Source organism: Notamacropus eugenii, chromosome 3 (assembly GCF_028372415.1).
Source record: "Notamacropus eugenii isolate mMacEug1 chromosome 3, mMacEug1.pri_v2, whole genome shotgun sequence".
In the NCBI taxonomy this organism is placed as follows: domain Eukaryota; kingdom Metazoa; phylum Chordata; class Mammalia; order Diprotodontia; family Macropodidae; genus Notamacropus; species Notamacropus eugenii.
In genome coordinates this window covers 284135004-284155803 of record NC_092874.1, presented here as the reverse complement: position 1 = coordinate 284155803, position 20800 = coordinate 284135004, and the positions used below count along the sequence as shown (strand labels likewise).

The 20800-nt window shown below is 38.9% G+C and overlaps 1 protein-coding gene across 1 annotated transcript in view; it reads left to right on the top strand.

Moving 5' to 3' along the window:
• The first annotated feature begins 7393 nt into the window (after nucleotides 1-7393).
• The window catches only part of LOC140534552 (sodium-coupled monocarboxylate transporter 1-like), a 38002-nt gene continuing 24595 nt past the window's right edge, over nucleotides 7394-20800 (top strand). Inside the window, exons 1-6 of the mRNA XM_072655699.1 lie at nucleotides 7394-7872; nucleotides 8922-8987; nucleotides 11690-11741; nucleotides 15563-15630; nucleotides 16924-17078; nucleotides 20245-20385. Of these exons, the coding sequence (XP_072511800.1) occupies nucleotides 7522-7872; nucleotides 8922-8987; nucleotides 11690-11741; nucleotides 15563-15630; nucleotides 16924-17078; nucleotides 20245-20385 (833 nt within the window). The 5' untranslated portion in view covers nucleotides 7394-7521. The remainder of the gene's footprint in view (nucleotides 7873-8921; nucleotides 8988-11689; nucleotides 11742-15562; nucleotides 15631-16923; nucleotides 17079-20244; nucleotides 20386-20800) is intronic.

Below are 20800 nucleotides of genomic sequence, written 5' to 3'. Positions count from 1 at the left end.
TATCTCACCCACTAGAGAAATGAAACATTCAAATTCTTAGACAAAATGGATGGGCTGAAAGCTTATTTAAAAAAAATATTTTTCTCTCCAATTACATGTTAAAACCATTGTTTAACATTTTTTGTCTCCCTCCCCCCTCCTTGAGATGGTAAGCAATCAGATATAAAGTGCTAAAGTTTTTTAAAAGAAGGATCCTTTAATCTAAATTAACAATACACAATAGATTTTTGGTAATGTGAATGAATGATTACTAGTAATGAAATATTTGTTTTTGTCTTATCTTGTGAGTCTATGTTGACATGTAGTCAGTAAAACAATGCTTAATCCTTAACAGATCTGAAGCCATTTTAAAAGTTTTCCTCTCCAGTGACTTCAAAAGTTAAAAAAAAGAAAGAAAAAAAGAATTTTAAATCTATTTTGGAACTTTCACATCCCATCCCCACAGGTTTATCTATTACTTAAGAACCTCACCCTGAAGTGAAGTTCTTCAACTTTTCTCAGCTCTCCAAGTGGTGAGAAGACATACTTTAAATGGCTTTGAACAAAGGAGTTGCCGGGGGCTGGGGGTGGGGAGAGGCAAGTAAAATACTTTTAAAAAAATGATTTTTTATTTTATATAAAGAGTTTTGTTTGTCTGACCCAGGTGATCTCCCTAAATTTGATTGTCTAGCAGAATCACTAAGAAAAAATGATACTAGACCAGAGATGGGGAACCTGTAGTCTCAAGGCCACATGTGAGCTTCTAGATCCTCAAGTGTAGCCCTTATTTAGTCAAAGAGCTGAACTTCAGGACACTAGATGGCCACATGTAGCTTCAAGACCAAAGGTTCTCCACCCTTGGAATAGACCATTGTATCCTCAAGTTCTGAAGTGAGAAACCAAATTGCAAATGGTTTATGTGGGGGAAAAAAGGAGAAACTGCCAAGAAATCTGAAAGTTTCACTTTCAAACATCTAGTAGCCAAGTTATGCAACGGATTTGCGATGCAGAATAAAATGACAGTAATTTGTAAAAAGACACATTCAGTGGAGAAAAAAGGAAACTAATCTGAAAATGCAATCTGAGACATGATCTGGAAGAAGAGAAATGCCTGGGGGACTGTGCTGGAGCCAGCTGGACAGGCTCATGAGTTAATCATTCAATTTTCTGTATACACATATGCTTCATGGAAATCAGAAAAGGCTATGAGTCAGGACTTAAGTTATTGTTCTGTTGATTGTTACCCTCCAGATGGAGATAATGTTAATAATATAGATTAAATTTAAACCTGTGTTGGAGGTACAACCCCCTCTAGAGAGATAGTTGTTAAACATTTACCAGAACACTCTAGAGAGGTTAAGAAATTAGTATTAAAATACAATGAAATAAATCTGAGCAAACTTTAATACCTTTTCTTTCAAAACCTGTGCAGAGGGATTTTTCTGGAGTACAGTCCTTTTGTTGGTGACCAGGTAATTCAGAAAAAGGAAATCCTGGCTTATTCATAGCTAAGGTTTGTAGTCTTAATTCCTTTAGAAGAATGGTTATTTTTTAATTTTACTTCTTTCTCGGCTTCAATGAACTTATAAGACCTAACTGGCTAACGTTAATTGGTGTAGATGAGGTTTAGGGGAGATGGGGACCCCAAAATACCAACACACCGGGTCCTGCTTGAATGAATTCAACTCAAGTCTTCTTAAAGCCAAAGAAAAAAAGTTTATTAAAGATTTGCCTTACTGGGTTGATTCTCAAGGAGCCTAAGCATCCGTAACACTTGTATTCACAAACAGGCCAGATAGAATCCCAGCTAGACAGAGTCTGACCTGGATTGAATCTGAGCACCTTGATGGAGGTGAGATGGAACTTAAATACAGAAAGGACTATAGGAGAGATCTGGGGGTAGTCTGGTAGTCTAGAGTGATGGAAGGAGGGGTTTAGGGAAGGTCTTGAGGAGAAGTCCAAGGAGGGGATGAGTGGTCAAGGGTTGGAAACAGCTGGAGGCAAACAGGAGATATCAGACAATGGAGGGCTTGGGTTGGAAGCCCATAGGACAATCCAGAGGTCTTGATAGGGGCAGTTATGGGAATGACCAGTACCCTGGAGTGAATACAGATAGGCTCTAGGGAGGATCTTGATGGGAGTGGTCAGCAGCCTGGGGAAATAGGGTTTTGATGGGATCAAGGATGGGGAGTGCTACAGAGACCTGAGCACAGTGAAAATGAAAAGCCCATGGGCTTCCTGAGACTTCAGGAACAAATGGGAAGATTAGATTTGAGAAAGAAAGACCATATTAAGTGGGAAGACTCAAGGGGAGCTCAAGGAGGCTCCCAGAGTCTGAACCCCATCAATGTCTTAAGGAATTCTTCCTTACTTTGCTCCCATGTTGGCCTAATATTCATGAGCAGAGGCATGGTGTGGGGATATTGGTATTAATTGGTGGTGTTGCAATGGTACAAAATTTTTATTTAATAGCCCAACAATGTTAAGAGTACTTGCCTCATCTGCTAGGCACAGAACGTTGGAGATAAAAACCAAAGACACAGAGAGATAACATATACAATGGGTGTTTTCCTTCTGTTAACAAGCAAGGTGATTTTATTCCAGTGATTAAATGCTACAATAATGAATATGTTCTTGATATAGAATGATGATGATGATGAGTTTCTAGGATAAGTTTCAGTTTACCCTACTGCCAAAGCAGACTCCAAAGCAGTCACAACTGCTGAAGTTCTTGTAACCAGATTACTGATAACCATTCTGAAAGTAGTATCTTCAATACTGAGATCATGGATCCTGATAGAAAAGAGCCTTTGCCCTCCTAGAGTCTGAGGTAAAAGGAAAAGATAATTGTGCTACTAATCTCTTTCCTGACCAAAGAAGAGGATGTGCCACTTCAGAGCTGAGATTGTGCCTTTAGGCAAGATAAAAATAAAAGTGAATATCTGTCATTTCTAGGGCAAAACAATTGTACATAAGTTCATTCCTGATGAATGTTTTTCTAGAAGGAACTGTGAAAAATTTAGCGGGGGATGTGTGATCTATTGTAACTGAAACTTTGAAATGGCCAGCTGCAGGTATGGTCACATCCAGCTTCAGCAGCTACAAGAGTATTTCTTAGTTAATTTCTTAAATTATTTTTTAGTTAATTTTTTAGTTAATGATTTAAAAAGGTTTTCTGTTGATATCATTACTTTTACATTGCCTGAATTTCCCCTGTAATCCTTTTCCTCGTTCTTCTGGAGAACTATCCCATATAACAAAGGATTATTTTTTTATGAGAAAAAAGAAGAGGAAGAAAAGAAAAAAAAACAATTAGTAAAACGAAGCAATACATCCCAAACATCTGGAAATATACGCAAATGTCCTCCCTGGTGGAACTGTCTTCTCATATTTCTTCTTTGAGGTCAATGTTTGCTCTTTAACTGTCATCTCATATTTCTTTGTAATTTTGTCAAATTACTTCTGATTATTTTGTAGTTGTTTTTGCCATTTGCATTGATGTAGGCATTGTGTATATTGTTTTCTTAGTCCTGTTTAACTCACTTTGCATTGTTTCATGTAAATTTTCCCATGCTTCTCTGCATATATTATAATTGTCATTTCTTACAGTTCAGTAAACATTCCATGACCACAAATATATTTTTGAAGAAAGCATTTATTAAGTGTACATGCATAGACAAACACTTGTAATGGTTGAGGTACAGATTGATACCACTGATGATCATACTGGTCTTAGTTTGATATCACTAGCTGCATTTGTGAGGTTAATAGAGAGAGATCTAGTTCCTGGTACTGATGATATGAGTGGAATAGCTATCTGACTGCAAGATCTAAAATTGAGAAAGACTCCAGTCTCCTTACACCTTAGTGCCTGCCATGTACTCTTTGATCCAGTAACCTCATTACTGTTACATGAACAAGACACTCCCTCTCCAGACTCTGGACATTTTCTCTTGCTGTCTCTCATACCTGGAATGCTTTCCCTCCTCCACTCTACCTACTGATTTCCCTGGATTACTGTAAATCCCTACTAACATCCCATCACCTATAGGGATTCTGATACTTTCCATCTGTTAATGATTTCCTATTTTATCCTGCATATAGCTTGTTTGTATATTTTTTTGTTTGTTGTCTTCCCCCTTAGACTGTCAGCTCCTTGAGGGCAGGAACTGTCTTTTGTCTCTTTTTGTATCCCAAGCAATTGGAACAGTGCCTGACACATAGTAGGTGCTTAATAAAAGTTTATCGTTTGATAGATAAATGGCTGGGAATGCCATCCTAGGGATTATTAAAATGACTTTTTCTTTAACAACTTGTGGATTCACAACATCCTTATTGGTTTTCCAGATCTATCCCTCTCCCATGGGAATGCATCAAGGTCAGAAACAAAAATAACAGGACATTGAGTAGTTGGGTAGTGAGATTGTTTCATTTTTGTTTTTCTATTTATTACATTTACATCCTAGCCATAGAAAAAAATTATCCATATAACAACCTTTTTTTTCTTTTAAGTTATTTATGTGAAGTGATGTGGCATTGTGGACATGCCAGTGCTGGACTTTGGTGTCAGAAAGACCTCAGTTCAAATCCAACCTCAGACACTTACTAGTTGAGTAACATTGGGCAAGTCACTTAATTTTCTGTGCCTCAGATTCCTCATCTGTAAAACAGGGATAATAATAGCACCTACTTCACAGGACTGTTGTGAGAATCAAATGAAACTTCCCTTCTCCCTCTTTTCTTGCTCTTCCTCTTCTTTCTTCTCCTTTTTCTCCTCCTCCTCCTTTTTGTTGTTTTTCTTTTCTTCTCCTCCTTCTTCTTCTCCTCCATCTCCTTTTCCTTCTTCTTCTTCTTCTTTTCCACCTCCTCCTCTTCCTCCTCTCCCTATATGTACACATACAGCTATCACTTTGAAAACCTAAACATTATTATTTTTGGCTTTGGAGTTAAGTTTTGGGTTCAAAGCCAACCTCTAATACTATTTCTGTCACCTTGGACCCATGATTTTACCACCCTAGACCTCAGATCTCCTTACTAGTAAAATGAAAATGATCGCCTCTCAGGTTCATTTCAACTCCAAATCTATAAGCATAAATTACGTTACCTTCTTGGGTCTTAGTTCCCTCATTTCTAAAATGAGGGTGTTGAAGTACATAGTATCTGAGTCCACCTCTTTCTCTAGAGTGAGGCAGCTAGGTCGTGCAGTGGATGGAGTATTGTAGCTGAAGTTAAGAAGACCTGAGTTTAAATTCTGATTTTGAACTGTCACATTTACTACTTGTGTAACTCTAGGCAAGTCACTTAACCTCTTTCTGCCTCAGTTTTCTTATCTGTAAAATGGGGTTAATAATAGTACCTACCTCCCAGCATTACTGTGATAATCAAATGAGATATTTGTAAAGCACTTTGCAAACCTTAACATGCTATATAAATTTCAGTTATTATTATTCACCTAAAATTCTATGATCTTCTGTGGAATGGGGATGATAATATCTAGACTGCTCACCTATCCCATAAGGTTGTTGCCAGGGTCAAATGAGAGGATGCATGTTGATAATGTTTAATATAAAATTTTGGAATAATCTCTTTGTTCTCTCTGAAGGAAACTCAGAGAATGCCTCTTCCTATGTCAACAAAAGCCTGCCAAGGCTGACTTAACATTCCTTAAGTGACCTTTAACCTAAGACACTATCTTGAATAATGGGACGTTTTCCATATCTTAATATTTGCAGACATATACTATGTTATGGCATGTTAATGGTAAAGAAAACACAGACATCTTAGGTCGTAATTTCTATTGAACTTTGTTTACCCTTTCCTATGTCAGTTATCTGTTTAGGGCAGGAAGCCTGCCACTTACTAGTGGTGGGATTCCGAGACATATGTTTACCCAGGTTGGAATCCCAAGGCCTGACCAACATTACTTTGTTAATTGTCCTGTCTTACTGAATTTATGATTTGCTCAATTAGGAGAGTTCCTTTCTCATGGCAAAATGTATATAATACAGAAGATTTCTGCACTGGGTAGCCAGAACATTTCTGGCTCCATAATGCATTATGTAACTTTTCTTTATGGGGAATTGATCAATTAATTAATTAAATCATAAAATGTATGCATTTAGCCTGCTGCCTTTCTTTAACCAAGTTTTCAGGTCAACAATGTAAAGGATTCTGCAATTTTAAAAGAATAATATGAACGAATGAAACAACATTTATTAAGATGTTATTAAGTGCTGCATTGTGCAAAGCAAAGACAGTCCAGCAAAACAGTACAGAAGCCAGTTACCATAATTCTCTTGAGGAATATTCCCCAACTGGGGAATTCGAGGTCATAGGACATGACCATCATTACTGGGTTTGACCTTAATTCATAGGCCAGATTGTCTTCCAGAAAGAATGCACCTGACTACACTGCCAGGAGTCAGGAATGAGTGGAATTGTTTTTCTTCAAACCCTATCGGTGTTGGGTTTATCTGTTATTACCTCCTTCCCCTCCTTCCCATCCCCCAATCTTGGGTTAAAGTGCGGTGAAGTGGTATCTCATAATAGTTCTAAATTACATTCCTGTGATTGTTAGTTGAATACCAGGCTGGTAAAAAAACACCGTTTTTCCAGGACAGAAATTTCTTTTCCAGCCTGGTACACAAGACTTGTGAAATTCCCTCTACCTCCCTTTCCTAAATTTGTCTGACCAGGATATTCCCAACTCACTGTTTCAGAAACACCCAGTAGACTCTCAGTCACAATGTCCAGAATGAATTCCTTATAGTTAATTCAATTTGGGATGCACATTATTTAAGGGACACAAGTTTCCTTCATTGATTTGCTTTGCAAATTGAGGGTAAGTAGCATTCCTGAAGTAGGGTTAAGAGCCGGGATTTGGGAACATTGAGCTGTGTTCGTCTTTGCATAAGCCTAGGACTTGTAGCGAAAAGACTTGCATCCATATTTCATGCGTTCCCTCCCCACCCCTCCCTTTTAAACATTTGCATTCTCCTTGCCTAAAGGGGTGGCCAAAACTTTGTGCTGGGTCGGGGTTCAAATACACTCGACCCTTTACCTTGCTAACCTGGCTTTGGACATTCAAATCTCCGGGGTCCTCCCATCCATCACCTCCATTACCATCTGGCAAAACGGGCAAAACCGGAGAAGCCAGCCCCAACGGAGCCTACAGAGTCCTTCCCTACCCCGTCTCCTCTAGCCTCTGAGCTCTCACACCTCTCTCCTCTCCCCGGCCCTTTTCAGAAAGGATAGCTCCCCTCTGTGATTCAGCAGGAGCTGAATCCCAACCCCAAGCAGAGCCCGCGTGGTCCAACTTCAGCCCTCGGGGGCTGGGTGGAGGCGAACGCGCCGAGCCCCTGGAGCCTGGGCCACGTTGGAGATACTTGGGAGAGATCAGGCTGACAGGGACCGGCAGGCGGGAGGTCAGGACGCCAGCCCTGCCTGACACGAACAACCGGAGCGTCCCGGGCCAAGCAGCACCCCAAGCAGGCAGCTCCCCTCGAAGTTACTTGGAGAGCAGAAAGCTTGCTCAGCGCAGCCATGAGCGCGCAGCAGGAAACCAGGACCTTCGTGGTGTGGGATTACTTGGTGTTCGCGGGGATGCTGTTTATCTCCGCGGCCATAGGCATTTATTACGCCTTCCACCGCGGCGGCCAGCAGACCCAGAAAGACTTTCTGATGGGCGGTCGGAGGATGACGGCGTTGCCCGTGGCGCTGTCCCTCACCTCCAGTTTCATGTCCGCCATCACAATCCTGGGCATCCCCTCCGAGATCTACCGCTTCGGGGCCATATTCGCCCTCTACGGATTCTCCTATGTCATTGTGGTCGTCATCACCTCAGAAGTCTTCCTTCCAGTCTTTTACAAACTGGGGATTACCAGCACCTACGAGGTAAGGAGATATCGCTGCCCACTGCCTTTCGGGGTTTAAGGAAAGTGGGGAAGAAAGTTTACCAAAGGGAGTTTTTAGATTTAGGGCAGGAAGTGGTATTGGAGGGTATCCCTTTAACAGAGACCCAGAGTCCAACCATCTTCATTGTGCACACGAGGAAACTGCTCCAGAACAGGTTAAGTAACTTGACTAGGTCACCAAAATAGCAAGGGCGCAGAGTCCTGATTCAAACTTAAGGCCTTCGACTCCGCATTCCGAGGCTTTCATTTGCATCTCTGCAGGCTCCTCTCCAAGTAAACAAACTGGTAATTATTGCATTCTACTGCAGAATGTTAAGTTCCTTTTGGAACGGGTGAGGGACTTGCCAGGCTCACACAGCTAGTTAAGTGTCTGAGGTCGGATTTCAACTTAGGTCCTCCCGACTCCATGGCGGTTGCTCAAGCCACCTTACTGCCCTGTTAAGTTCCTTAACGAAGGGACTGTTTTCATTTTTATCTCTGCACTCCCAGCATCTTGTATAAAACCTTGCACAGAGTAGAATCTTAGTTAATAAACGCTTGTTGGAATAAGTTGAATTAAAGAGTAGTATTTTTTAAAAAATTGGCTGGAGAATTTTGATCATTCTCCAAGTGGTTGCTTGATCATTTCTACACGTTTAGACAGCTTTGAATGAGTCTCGGAGAGAATGTTAAGTACTGAACCTACGATGGAGCCTGTTGGTAGATAGTGATGATGCCTAGGGGAACTATTTGGCACCGAGCCAGAGGAAAGGCAAATAGATCAAACGAGGAGAGACGAATCGATCAAAGGACAATTCAAGAGACAAATCGATCAAAACCTGGTTTTGCCGCTTATTAACTGTGTGACCTTGGGCAAGTCCCTTAATTTCTCAGAGCCTCAATTCCCTCATTTCTAAAATGACAGAGTTAATGATCTCTGGGGTCCCTTCCAGCTCCAAATCTATAATTAGATTTGTAATTAGATTAAATAGTGTGGATAGGGTGGGTCATACATACTAACTATTCTACCCCCATTTTGATCTTTGAAAGTATCTAGAGCTTCGTTTTAACAAACACATCCGACTCTGTGGAACGGTTCTGTTCATCATTCAAACGGTGAGTGGTTTTCCAGTGTATGTCCCGCCCCCCGACCCCCCCATCCCTTTGGTTGTCTAAAATGTTTTGGCAAATTGTTTCTAGTAATGGGGCATTTTGTTTTTCAAGACACTGCTAGGTGGCAGAATGTGTAAGTGAAAAATGGACAGATTAAAAAGAGAGCTGGAAACAGGAAGAGGATGGAGAAGTTTTTGCCCTTGCAAAAGGCCTGAGCAAAGCGATCCTGAGAGCTTAGCTTCCTGAAATGACAGGAATAAACTGAATTTCTCACCTGCACAAGTGGTAGAGTTCAATTACTTTGGGCAATAGCTCTTTATCCTTAATTTCCTAAGTTAAAAAAAAGTAACTCCATAAATGTAATTCAGATGACAGAGGTATTTGATGGATTTATTGAAAATGCTCAGGAAATACTAAGAACTCCCAAATGTCTGTAACACTTTAAAGACTGCAAATGATTTTCTTTCTAAGTGTGTGTGTGTGTGTGTGTTTGTGTTTGTGCTTGTCCTTTGGGTTGCTGAGGAGGACCATGCCTTCAGAGAAATGATGACATGATTTGCGCTTGACTTTGTTTTGAGTGAGGGAGGGCTGTGCAGGTCACCAGCCTCACTTCTCCAGAGCCATCTGAATCCAGTGACCAGATACTCATCAGGATGACTGGAGATGACTCAGGTTGAGGCAATTGGAGTTAAGTGACTTGCCCAAGGTCACACAGCTAGTGAGTGTCAAGTGTCTGAGGTGAGATTTGAACTCAGGTCCTCCTGACTCCTGCACCCCATAGCTGCCCCTTCCTCCTAACTACCCCCAGGGGGACAGCTAGGCTGTAACTGTACATAGGAGGATGACTATAGGAAGGCTGTGAACATGTAAGGGATGTGATATCTTCTGAAGAGGGAACTCCCATTGTGGGAACAGGCTCCTGATCCAGATGGCCACTGTGGCTTCATAAATAAGCCTTAAGCATCACAGTGTCACTATAGATTTTGAGCTGGAAGGAACATAGAACACCATCTAGTTCAACCCTCATCATTTTACAGATTGGGAAACTGAGTTCCAGATAGGTTCAGCAACTTGCCCAAGGCCACACTAGTAGTTAATTAATGTGTTAGAATCTGAATCCAGGTCCTTTGAGTTCAAGTTGTTGCCTGAGGCATGGATATGTTTTTGTTTATTTGGTTTTTTGTTTTGGTAAATATTTATTTTCTTAAACTTGTTTTAATATTCATTTAAAAAAAATTTTGAACTTCAGTCCCTTTCCCTCTCTCCATCCCTTCCACACCCATTGAGGAGGCAAGCAATAGATCAGTTATATATGTGAAATCATGCAAAATATATTTTCATATTAGAGACATGGGCATGTTAAATAACTAGCTCCCACTAATACTGTCAGTCATAATTTGAACTTAACATCTTCCTGATTCTGTTTTGTACAGCAGAAAATCACAGAATCCTAAATTTTAGAGCTGCAAATGACTTTAAAAGTCTGCTAGCCCAACCTTTTCTTTTTTTACTTATTATCATTATTATTTTATTTGTTTTCAGTGTTCTATAATCACTTCCATATAACTTAAATATTTTCACCCCTCCTTTCCCCCTCCCTACCCCCTCCCTCCTCGAGTCAGCATACAATTTTATATAGGTTCTACATGCACATTCCTATCAAATACATTTTCACCTTAGTCATGTTGCACAGAAGAATTAAAATGAATGGGAGAAATCGTAAAACAAACCAAAACATAATGCAAAAGAAAATGATCTGCTGCATTCTGCAATCCAATTCCATAGTTCTTTCTGTGGATGTGGAAGGCATTTTGCCTTAAGAGACCATTGGGAATTTTTTAAGTCTTTGCATTGCAATGAAGTACTCAGTCTACCAGAAAAACTCCTCGCACACTGTGGTTGTTGCTGTGTACAAAGTTCTCCTGGTTCTGCTCCTTTCGCTCAGCATCGGTTCGCATAAGTCTTTCCAGGTCTCTCTGAAGTCTTCTTGTTCATCATTTCTTATAGCACAATAGTATTCCATTACATTCATATACCACAATTTATTCAGCCATTCCCCAATTGATGGGCATCCTCTTGCTTTCCAGTTTTTGGCCATCACAAAGAGTAGTCCAACCTTTTCACAACACAGTTGATGAAACTGAGTTTCAAGGAGGCTAAATAACTTGTCCAAAGTTAGGTGGAGTCAGGATTTGAACTCAGGACCATAGCCTCCAAAGCCAGTCCTCTGTGACACTCTCCTGCTTCCCATGTTGTTTCTCACTTTAAAGAATTACTCTTATCGCCACCATTGTCTCCACTGACCTCTTTATTGTCACCCCCATTTTACAGATGAGGAAGCTGATATTCAGAGAATTAGTGACCAGAAATGGGTTTTGAACCCCAGGTCTCCAGAACAGTGCTCTGAGCTCCATTGGAATGAGAATGAGAACTGAGTGTCAGAAAGGAAAGAACAGAAGAATCCAGCATACACACAGATGAATGATTGGGTTTATGCAGGGACCCCAGCTGGGCCGAAGATAGAAGCAGATATGCTAGAGGAGAACATGCAGGATTGGGAAGACAAAGAGGTTTCTTTGCTCCCTGCCCAAAATAAGTGAAATAAGAGGAAGAAAGGGACTGGGGAATTTGAATGTTAAGTGGGTTGCATTAAAAAGTTCTTTTGTATTTGATATGTTTCTGTTTCATGATCATGTCTTTTCTAGATTCTGTACATGGGAGCTGTCATTTATGCTCCTGCTCTTGCTATGAATCAAGGTAAACTGTTATCTCTGGTGGGGGGGGGGGGGGTCTGGGGAGATAGCATCATGAGGGAGGTGAGCTTTTGGTGACCTTCATGGGTTCATAGGATCCCAGAAAAAAGATCAAAGTCTCATAGATGTGGTACTAGAAATGACCTTTCTTGTTGTTCAGTCACATCTGACTCTTTGTGTTCCCATTTGGGGTTTTCTTGGCAAAGATATGAGTGGTTTGCTGTTCCTGCTATAGCTCATTTTATAGATGAAGGAACAGAGACAAACAGGGTGAAGTGACTTGCCCAGGGTCACACAGCCAGTAAGTATCTGAGGCCAGATTTGAACCCAGGAAGATGAGTATTCCTGACTCCAGACCTGACACTATGGCACTATGTAATGGCTCCTGGAGTGAGAATATGCTAGAGAAATTCCTGGAGAAGAGACTGGAGTCCTGCCTACAATGATCCAAAAGAATCCCAAAGGATTCACGATGAAAAAATGATACCCACCTCCAGAGAAAGAACTGATGGTGTCTGGATACAGACCAAAGCATACTATTTTCCACTTTCTTTTTTTTTGTTCATTTCTTTCACAAAATTATTCATATGAAAATGTTAAAATGGGGGCACTGGGAGGAACCAGTCAACCAGAGGGAGGGGCCGGAGGGGGAGAGGGCACTTCCAAAAGTGAAGTTCAGGGAAGGAGACTGACTTTCCAGAGGGAAGAGATAATTCAAGGTGCAACAAAATGACTGACCTGACAGCAAAATGTCCTTTGAGATTACAAGGTCATAGGATGATAGATTTATATGTCGTCCAATCTTCCCATTTTACAGATGAGTAAATTGAGGCTTAAAGAGGTTAATTTACTGGCCCTCGGTTCTAGAGCAATAGATTTTTAAGCTGGAAGGGACTTGAGAGGTCATCTAATACACAACCCTCACTCCCATTTTTTCAGAAGAGGAAGCTAAAAGATTATATGTTTAACAATCTCATGAAAATAAATTCTGAAATAAAACAGGCTAGTGGACTTCATATTGGAAAGAGCAGAACAGGATTAAATAGTTACCATTCTGCTTTTGGTTGAGTAATGAAATAAAACTTTGATCCCTGGGCTGATCTCAATAATAGATACAGCGATGTTCATCACCTGATATTGATAGAGCACCTTGGAATCATGCTAGAAATGACCTTGAAATTTCCTGATTTTTATAATAGACAATAATACTATTCATCAGATGTTTCAGAAATCCTGTGGAATCACCGAAAGAATGGAACTTTGTGTATCTAAAACACCATTCTATACGGAATGTTTGGAACGCCCTGTAACATGGTCAGGAAGTGTCAACAATGACTTAATGTCACTTTTCCTGAATTAGAAAGTCATTAGAAGTAGTCTTTGTAAATTACTTATTTGTTTCTAAGTTCAAAGTTAAATTTAAAGTCAAAATTAAATTAAGATTTAATTTAGGTTTAAACCTAATTCTAAGAACATTAACTTTGATTTGTTGAGATCTATGGCCTCTATTCTCACTAGTCCCCAAATTACTGAATTAGGGGTTAAGAGGGTTTGGTGGGAGGTTAAGAAAGGCTACTAGAAGAACACCTGTGCTTTCTAGCTTGAGCCTTAGAAAGGTTAAGCTACTAGTTCCTCTCTTATAATGGCTAGAGGTTGAGTAAGATCAAGAAGTCTTGCCAGAGGGGACATGCAACAGTAAGTGCTTAAGAAATACCTTCCTCATTTATAAAAGTAAGGATTAATTAGGTCAGAAGATTTTTAATGTATCTTCACGTTCTAGACCCTATGATCCCATGGTGTATAATTTAATCATAGATTACTCGAAGAAGCCCCCATGCAGACTACTTATCAGGTGTGTTGTGGAGGGGGGAATTCCTGATCAGGCACAGGTTGGACTAGGTGACTTTGTGAAATACTCCCACATTCAAAATGTCTTACCCAATGAAGTGAGTAGCACCAGGAGAACATTGTATGCATTGTAATATTGTGTATGCACACAATATTGTGACGACCAATGGCGAATGACTTAGCTATTCTCAGCAACGCAATGATCCAAAACAGTCCCAAAGGACTCATGATGAAAAAATGCTACCCCACCTCCAAAGAAAGAACTGATGAGGTCTGAATACAGACCAAAGCATAATATTTTCCACTTTCTTTTTTTAAATTCATTTCTTCCACAAAACTGCTCATATGGAAATGTTTTACATGATTGCATATGTATAAACTACGTCAGAATGTTTACTGGTTCAGGGAGGTGGGGAGGGAAGGATAGAATTTGGAACTCAAAACTTGGAAAAAAGCCCAAGAGATGTTAAAATTGTTTTTACATGTAACTAGGGGAATTTTTTTTTTTTTGTTGAGTTCTCCAGAATATTTTGGGTTCTGTATTTGTGGTATAGGAATCTGTCATCTTTAAGTCCATGAAAGATAGTGAGTTTCTTTATTCTATTATTCTATAGAATATATAATTCTGGCTACAAGGTCGTATCTTACTGGGCATTCTGTAGATGCTGAATTTTTATAGATTATAGAGTTAGTTTTCTTGTCTTGTTTTTCATTCTCCTTTCTACTGAATTCTATTTGTTTATATGCATTTATAATATTCTTATTTATATGCATTTATAGTATTCTTATTTTTCTTTGACCTTTCAGCCTTTTCCCAAGTTGCTTCTCCAATCTTCTTGTCCCAGTTTGTTATTCTAGCAACGTCTTCTTATTCTAGCAGTGTCTGTAACCTCATCCATTCAGTGATGTCTTCATTAAGCAATAGAAGGAAAGAGAACATACTTGTCTAAGACATCCTTTCTAAATATCCTGCTTTACCTGATATGCCCCCAAATATCCACCATCTGGACACTTTGCTTTATGTGTAATACTATATATTCCATTCACATGATTTTTCTAGGCTTGGTCCTCTTGTCCATATTATACTGTAGCTTATATCACTTTTCTATCTGTTTGTATCTTGGAACTACAGGATTCTAAATTATGACACTCCAGAAGACGGAGGAAGGAAATTTTTGGACCCTTTTCCTCTTGCTAAGTTGTAGGCTGGTCTGAGGTACTGGGACGATACAGTTCCTGGATCACATGGCATTAAGTCCTGGCTATAGAAAAAGATTGATCTTGGTGGGAGAGGGGAATGATACATTTTAGCAACTATTTTTAGTGCTTCATGTAAATATAACTATGTTCCAAAGGAGTGGAAGCTTTCTAGTAGCCTTTTATTTCGTAAGAAAGGTGATTAGAATTTGCCCTCCAATTGGAGATCGTAGGTAACAACATGATGAATTTCTGCCTCGATTCTATCCAAAGGATGGGATTGGAGTACTAAGTATGGATGCATGAGTTGTCACCAGAAGGGTTTGATGCCAAATGACAGCTCTGTGTCTGTAGTCTTAGATGATTCCAGACATAAAAAAGAGATTATGTGGGGTGATGTGGTTGGTAGAGGAGGCAGAAACCTTAGAGTTCATTTACTTCAATTTCATCATCATAGAGAGGGCATAACTGAATTACTGTTTTAGATAATAGGCTTTTAGAGAATTAGGATAAAATCTATCTCATGCTTAGGATCATAGGACTTCAGGGTAGGATTTTGGAGGTGGTTCATCAGTAAAAGCTCGGAGTCAAAGAAACTGTTCAGATCCCAACTCTGATAAATATTTCCAATTATCCGACCTTGTGGGCAAGTCACTTTACCTGACAGTCTGAGTTTTCTTTTTTGCATTTGTTTTGTGAAGAAGTCAGGAATATCATTTTTGAGGAGCTGGAATGTACAGATTTCGTGGGGATACATTTCATTTTGCTTTTTTTCCACAGCCACGGGACTTAATTTGTGGGGCACAATCATTGTTACAGGAGCAGTCTGTATCTTCTACAGCTCAATGGTATGACTGTCGCCTATTTCCACATGGCTTCGCTGATTACATTTACAGTTATTCCTTCCACATCATGACTTTCCCCATCATGGTTTCAATATATCATGGATAGGCATAAGAAATTAAATGGGAATTTGGGGGGAGTTTTGTAGAAGCCACTTTCAACATGTGGGCCAGTAGACAACACACAAAAAATTTAAAACTCAGAAATGAGTAAAATATATGTATATAGCATTATATAATATCAACATATTTTATCTTTTAAACCATAATAACTCAGACTTTGTCTCTGGCACAAAGAGAGGGCCAAAAGATTTTACACGGATTTTCCAGATCACAGGGGTGTTGCTCCACTAACTCCTGTGATGGGGAAAGGATAACTGTACTTCTCACTGACTCAGTAATATTTAAAGGTCTCCTGGACAAGCACTACATTTTGTACTTCTTTAAGTAAACCTGAAAGGTGTCCATAGGGAAATATCATAGTGAAAACTACCTTATATTTCCTCCCCACGTTGGTTTGTCTGTTGATTTTGGGTGATGCTAGGAGGAGAGCATTCAGATTCTTTTCAATGGGATAAGGAATTCGGGATAGAGTACTTACAAATTTCTATGCACAGACTTGAAAGAATGCTGGATTTTTTCCTAATAAGAATTAGAGTTATATGGGATTCCCCCTCCATCTGGACCTGGGTACAAGTCTTTGCTCTGACAGTTACCACCTGTGTGACCTTAGGAAGGCTGTATAACCTGAGTGTCATCATTTATGGAATGAGTAACCTCAGAATTTTCCTTCCAGTTCAAATTGATAATCCTGTGATGAGAATACTAATATATAATATAAATCAACAATATGATTAATATATCAGAAACAATATATTGTTAGTGTTTTTTAAATTTATATAACACATGCTATATTATACATAATACATATATTATGATTTGTTTATATGAAATAATTACAATGTGCTACAAATTATACAATCATATAACAGCATGTTATAATATGCATTATATTACATGATATGTGATAATATTGTAAATAATATTTATGCATTACACATGTTAACAACAATATTATATGTATAATATTACATGTAACAAATGTAGTGTATAACCATAGGTATTTATAGGTAGAAGGGACATTATATTGTACAATGTAATATCACATATACTTATAAACATTTGTGTGCTACATGTAATATTGTATGTAATTCTATGTGAGATTGGACTGTATTATACATATAATATGCAATATTATATATGATTTTATAACACAAAATATTATTCTTTTCCTCAAAGGGTGGATTTAAAGCTGTTGTCTGGATACATGTTTTCCAAGTTGGAATTAAGATGGCTGGATTTTTTTCCATAATCATACAGGGCACTGTGGTTCAAGGTGGAATCAACAATGTCCTAAATGATTCCTATCATGGAGGAAGATTGAATTTCTGGGAGTAAGTTTCCTTTAGTCTACTGGGAATGTGTGTGTGTTTCTGTGTATTTGGATAAATTTTCAATAAAAATACAATAGAATTTAAAAACAGCATCCAGGATGGCGTGCAGTCCATGAGCAAGTCTTTATGAAGCCTCTACCATGCCAGATCTTATATTTTGACCAGGGGGAACAAAGATATGAAAAGATAGGAGGCTGCCCTCAAGAAGGGAGAGACATTTTATATAGAAGTAGAAAATGACAAATGAACTTCTAGGGCTTAGATGACATGCTTTGGACCCCATATTTCAGTGTGGAATAGTGTAGGGGAAAGAAAGTCACCCTTGGAATCAGGACGGATTTAAGTTCAAAAACCAGTTCTGATATTTATTAGCTATGTGACCATGGGTTAGTCACTTGACTTCTTTCACCTTTAATTTTCCCAGATAGGAAGATACCATTAGTGTCTTGCAAGAGGCTGCATAATGTAGCAGTTTCAGGGTTGGAGGTATGAACATTTGGGTTCAAATTCTGCCTCTAACCCATTCTGGCTGTGCGACCCTGGGCCAATCATTTAACTTCCTCACGGCCAAGGCAACGAGGTTGCCTCAGGTTATCATTTACAGATGAGTTGCTAAATTGTTTCAGTGGAGGGTATTTCTATGTTGGGACTTCCTTACACTAAAGGAATCACAAATTTTGAATAAAAAAAAAATATATGTATCTATATATGTGTGTATTACATTATACTGTATTATGATATAATTATATTATTATAATATATTATAACTGTATTGTATTACAATATAATTATGTATATAATGTTAATGATATTGTTATACTATGTTAATTATTATATTATGTTAGTATATTATATTAATATATGTATGTATATATCAGAATAATTAAGAGAATCAAGTGAGATTATGTATTGGAAAGTTTTATAGACCTAAAATGTCAGAGAAATGTCATCCATTAGAAGTATATTTAAGAGGAAGACTGATCTACTATGGAAAATCAGAAATAAATATCCTTGCATTCTGGACAGTTGTGGTAGACCTGAGAGTCTCCTTTGTATTGTCCTCTTAAGGCTGCTGAGGTTGTTCCCTGGGGGATTTGGCCACAAGGTCCTTCCTCCCTAGAGGGAGAAGCCTTAGTATAAAGAAACATTTTCTTTCGGGTACAAATCCTGTGGGGAGAGTTGAAGTGGAGATGGGGGTACAGTGTGTGGGGTGGAGGATGGAGTCAAGATGGGCACACAAGGTAATTTTAAAAAGCAGAATTCTATTAGACTTCTGAGTCAATAGGAAAATGCTGAAAGGAATAGGATGTGGCCCTGTGGAGGCCTTTTAAATTTTCCCTGTGGTCCCTGGCCCTCTAGGGCAGTGCTGATAAACTCTAACAACTGAGACCTCTAAATCATACATACAGATGCTTGCAGGCTGCACATTGACTTAGAAAACCCACACATAGGGGTATATATCTTTTAAAAAAAAAACCCTGAATATTTCAACCTATTAAAATCAGATTGGAACTACATTTTAATCTGGTGCTGGCTGAGTCTGAGAGTGTTATGGGCCATGTATGTTTGATATAGCTGTTCTCGAAGGTACCCCTTCTGAGAGCCCCACTTTGTGGGGCTACTTGTTACCCCTCTGTCCTTGGGCTGGTGGCTTAACTTCCTGGGCCTCAGGGTAAAATAAAGGAGGGGGAAAGGATAACTTCCAAGGTCCTTTCAACCTTTAAATCTCTGATCTATGAAAACTTTTGTGGATAATTAATTTTTTCCCTTGCTGATTCTCTGAAAACAGTTACTTTTTGTTTGTTTGAGTAATTAGATAGTATAGTAGGAAAAAAAAACAACCAACATATGAACCAAATTTGACATTATATATAATATTCCACATCTATAGTCTCCTGCCTCTGCAAAGAAGGGAGGAAAGTGAATCTGTCCTCTTTGGGCACAAGCATGATCAACATAGAACATTCACTTTTTCTTTTTTTTTTTGGTGGGAAGGTTTGAGAGTTCAGGTCTTGATTTGAGTTCAGGTCTTCTTGACTTCACGGCTGATGTTCTATCTATTTACTGAGCCATCTAGCCACCCCTAAAGCATTTACTTTTTGCTTAACATGCTTTCTTTTTTCATTCTTTCTCTCTCCTTCCTTCCTTCCCTCCTTCCTTCCTTCCTTCCTTCCTTCCTTCCATCCATTGTTTCCTTCCTCTTCCTTTTCTTTATTTATTTTTAATATTAAGAAAATTTTTTTTGAGTTCCAAATTCTTTCCCTCCCTCCAGCTCCTCCCCCACCCATTGAGAAGGCAAGCTATTTGACATTGATTATTCATGTGAAGTCACACAAAATATTTTTATATTAGCCATGTTGCAAAAAAAAAAATCAAGAAAAATCAAGTGAAAAAAGTATTTAGCATTTTTTAAATAGTGATTTCCTTCTTCAAAGAGATGGAAGAACCCACAAAATTCATTTTGGACCTGCTTGTCACCAACAAGGAAGAGTTAAATTCAGGAGCAAGGGATAATGATGGGACACTTGGGGAGAAGGTGATCACGTGACCTTTGAATTTGTCATAGAGGGACAAGAAAGCTGGACTTACATAGTCTGACCTATATTTTAGGTTCTAGTGGAGTAGAGTTCAGAAGGTTCTGGGGGAATTTTAGCACAGGAGGAATGGGATATTCAAAGGGGAAATTCTGAAGACCCAAAGAAAAAGAATTCTGATGGATAGTAAAATTTTTCTTAGAGTCAAAAAGCAAATATGTGAATGATTAAAATCAAAGCATGTTGGAGCTGGAGGTGGCTTGGGAGATTATCTAGCAAGAGGATCATAGTACGAACCCATCATTTGACAGCTGAGGAAACTGAGGCCCAGAGAGTTAGTCAGTGCTCCCACTTCACACAGGAAGCAAATGGTGAACCAGGATTCAAACTCAGGCTTCAATACTCTTTACATTGTCACCCACAGCCTCTTCTACCAAACCCGTTATTTTATAGAGAGGGAAGGGTTGTTAGCACTCAGGTAGTTAGGATTATTCAGCTATAAAGACCGGGCTCCCTACCCTTATGTCTCAAATTTCAGTGGGAAAACTATTTCCCTGACTTCAATGAGAAATCTTCGGGCAGTGCTCATTTCTTTCTGATAGTCTGAATTGGTTCTTCTATTACTTGTCCAGCTTCAATCCCAGTCCTCTTCGAAGATACACCTTCTGGACTATCATCATTGGTGGATCCATCACATGGCTCACTGTCTATGGTATCAATCCAGCTCAAATCCAGAGGTACAATGCCTGCAAAAGCCGTTTCCATGCAAAAATGTAAGAGCTACTTCAGTATTGTATATATATCAACACTCCTAAATGTCCTTTGGTTTTTATGAAAGATTTTTTTATAGAATAATTTTTATTTAATCCTTTTAATATAATATGTATTTTATAGAATATATTTACATGTTTTATATAATCCTTTATATAATAATTTTAACTAATAATATTGATGATGAGGGACAGACGGTATGGTCTAGTGATTAGAGAAAATTGTTCGAGTCTTGCTTCTGACCTATGCCAGCTGGAAGACAGCTTCTGACATATACTGGGCAAATCATTTAGCCTCTCAAGTCCTTAGGCAACTCTTTCTCTAAGAAAGGCGAAGAGATAGTTACAGGTATAATCCATGTTTTACAAATGAAGAAACTGAGGCTGAGAGAGGTTGAGGGATTTACCCAGGGTCACA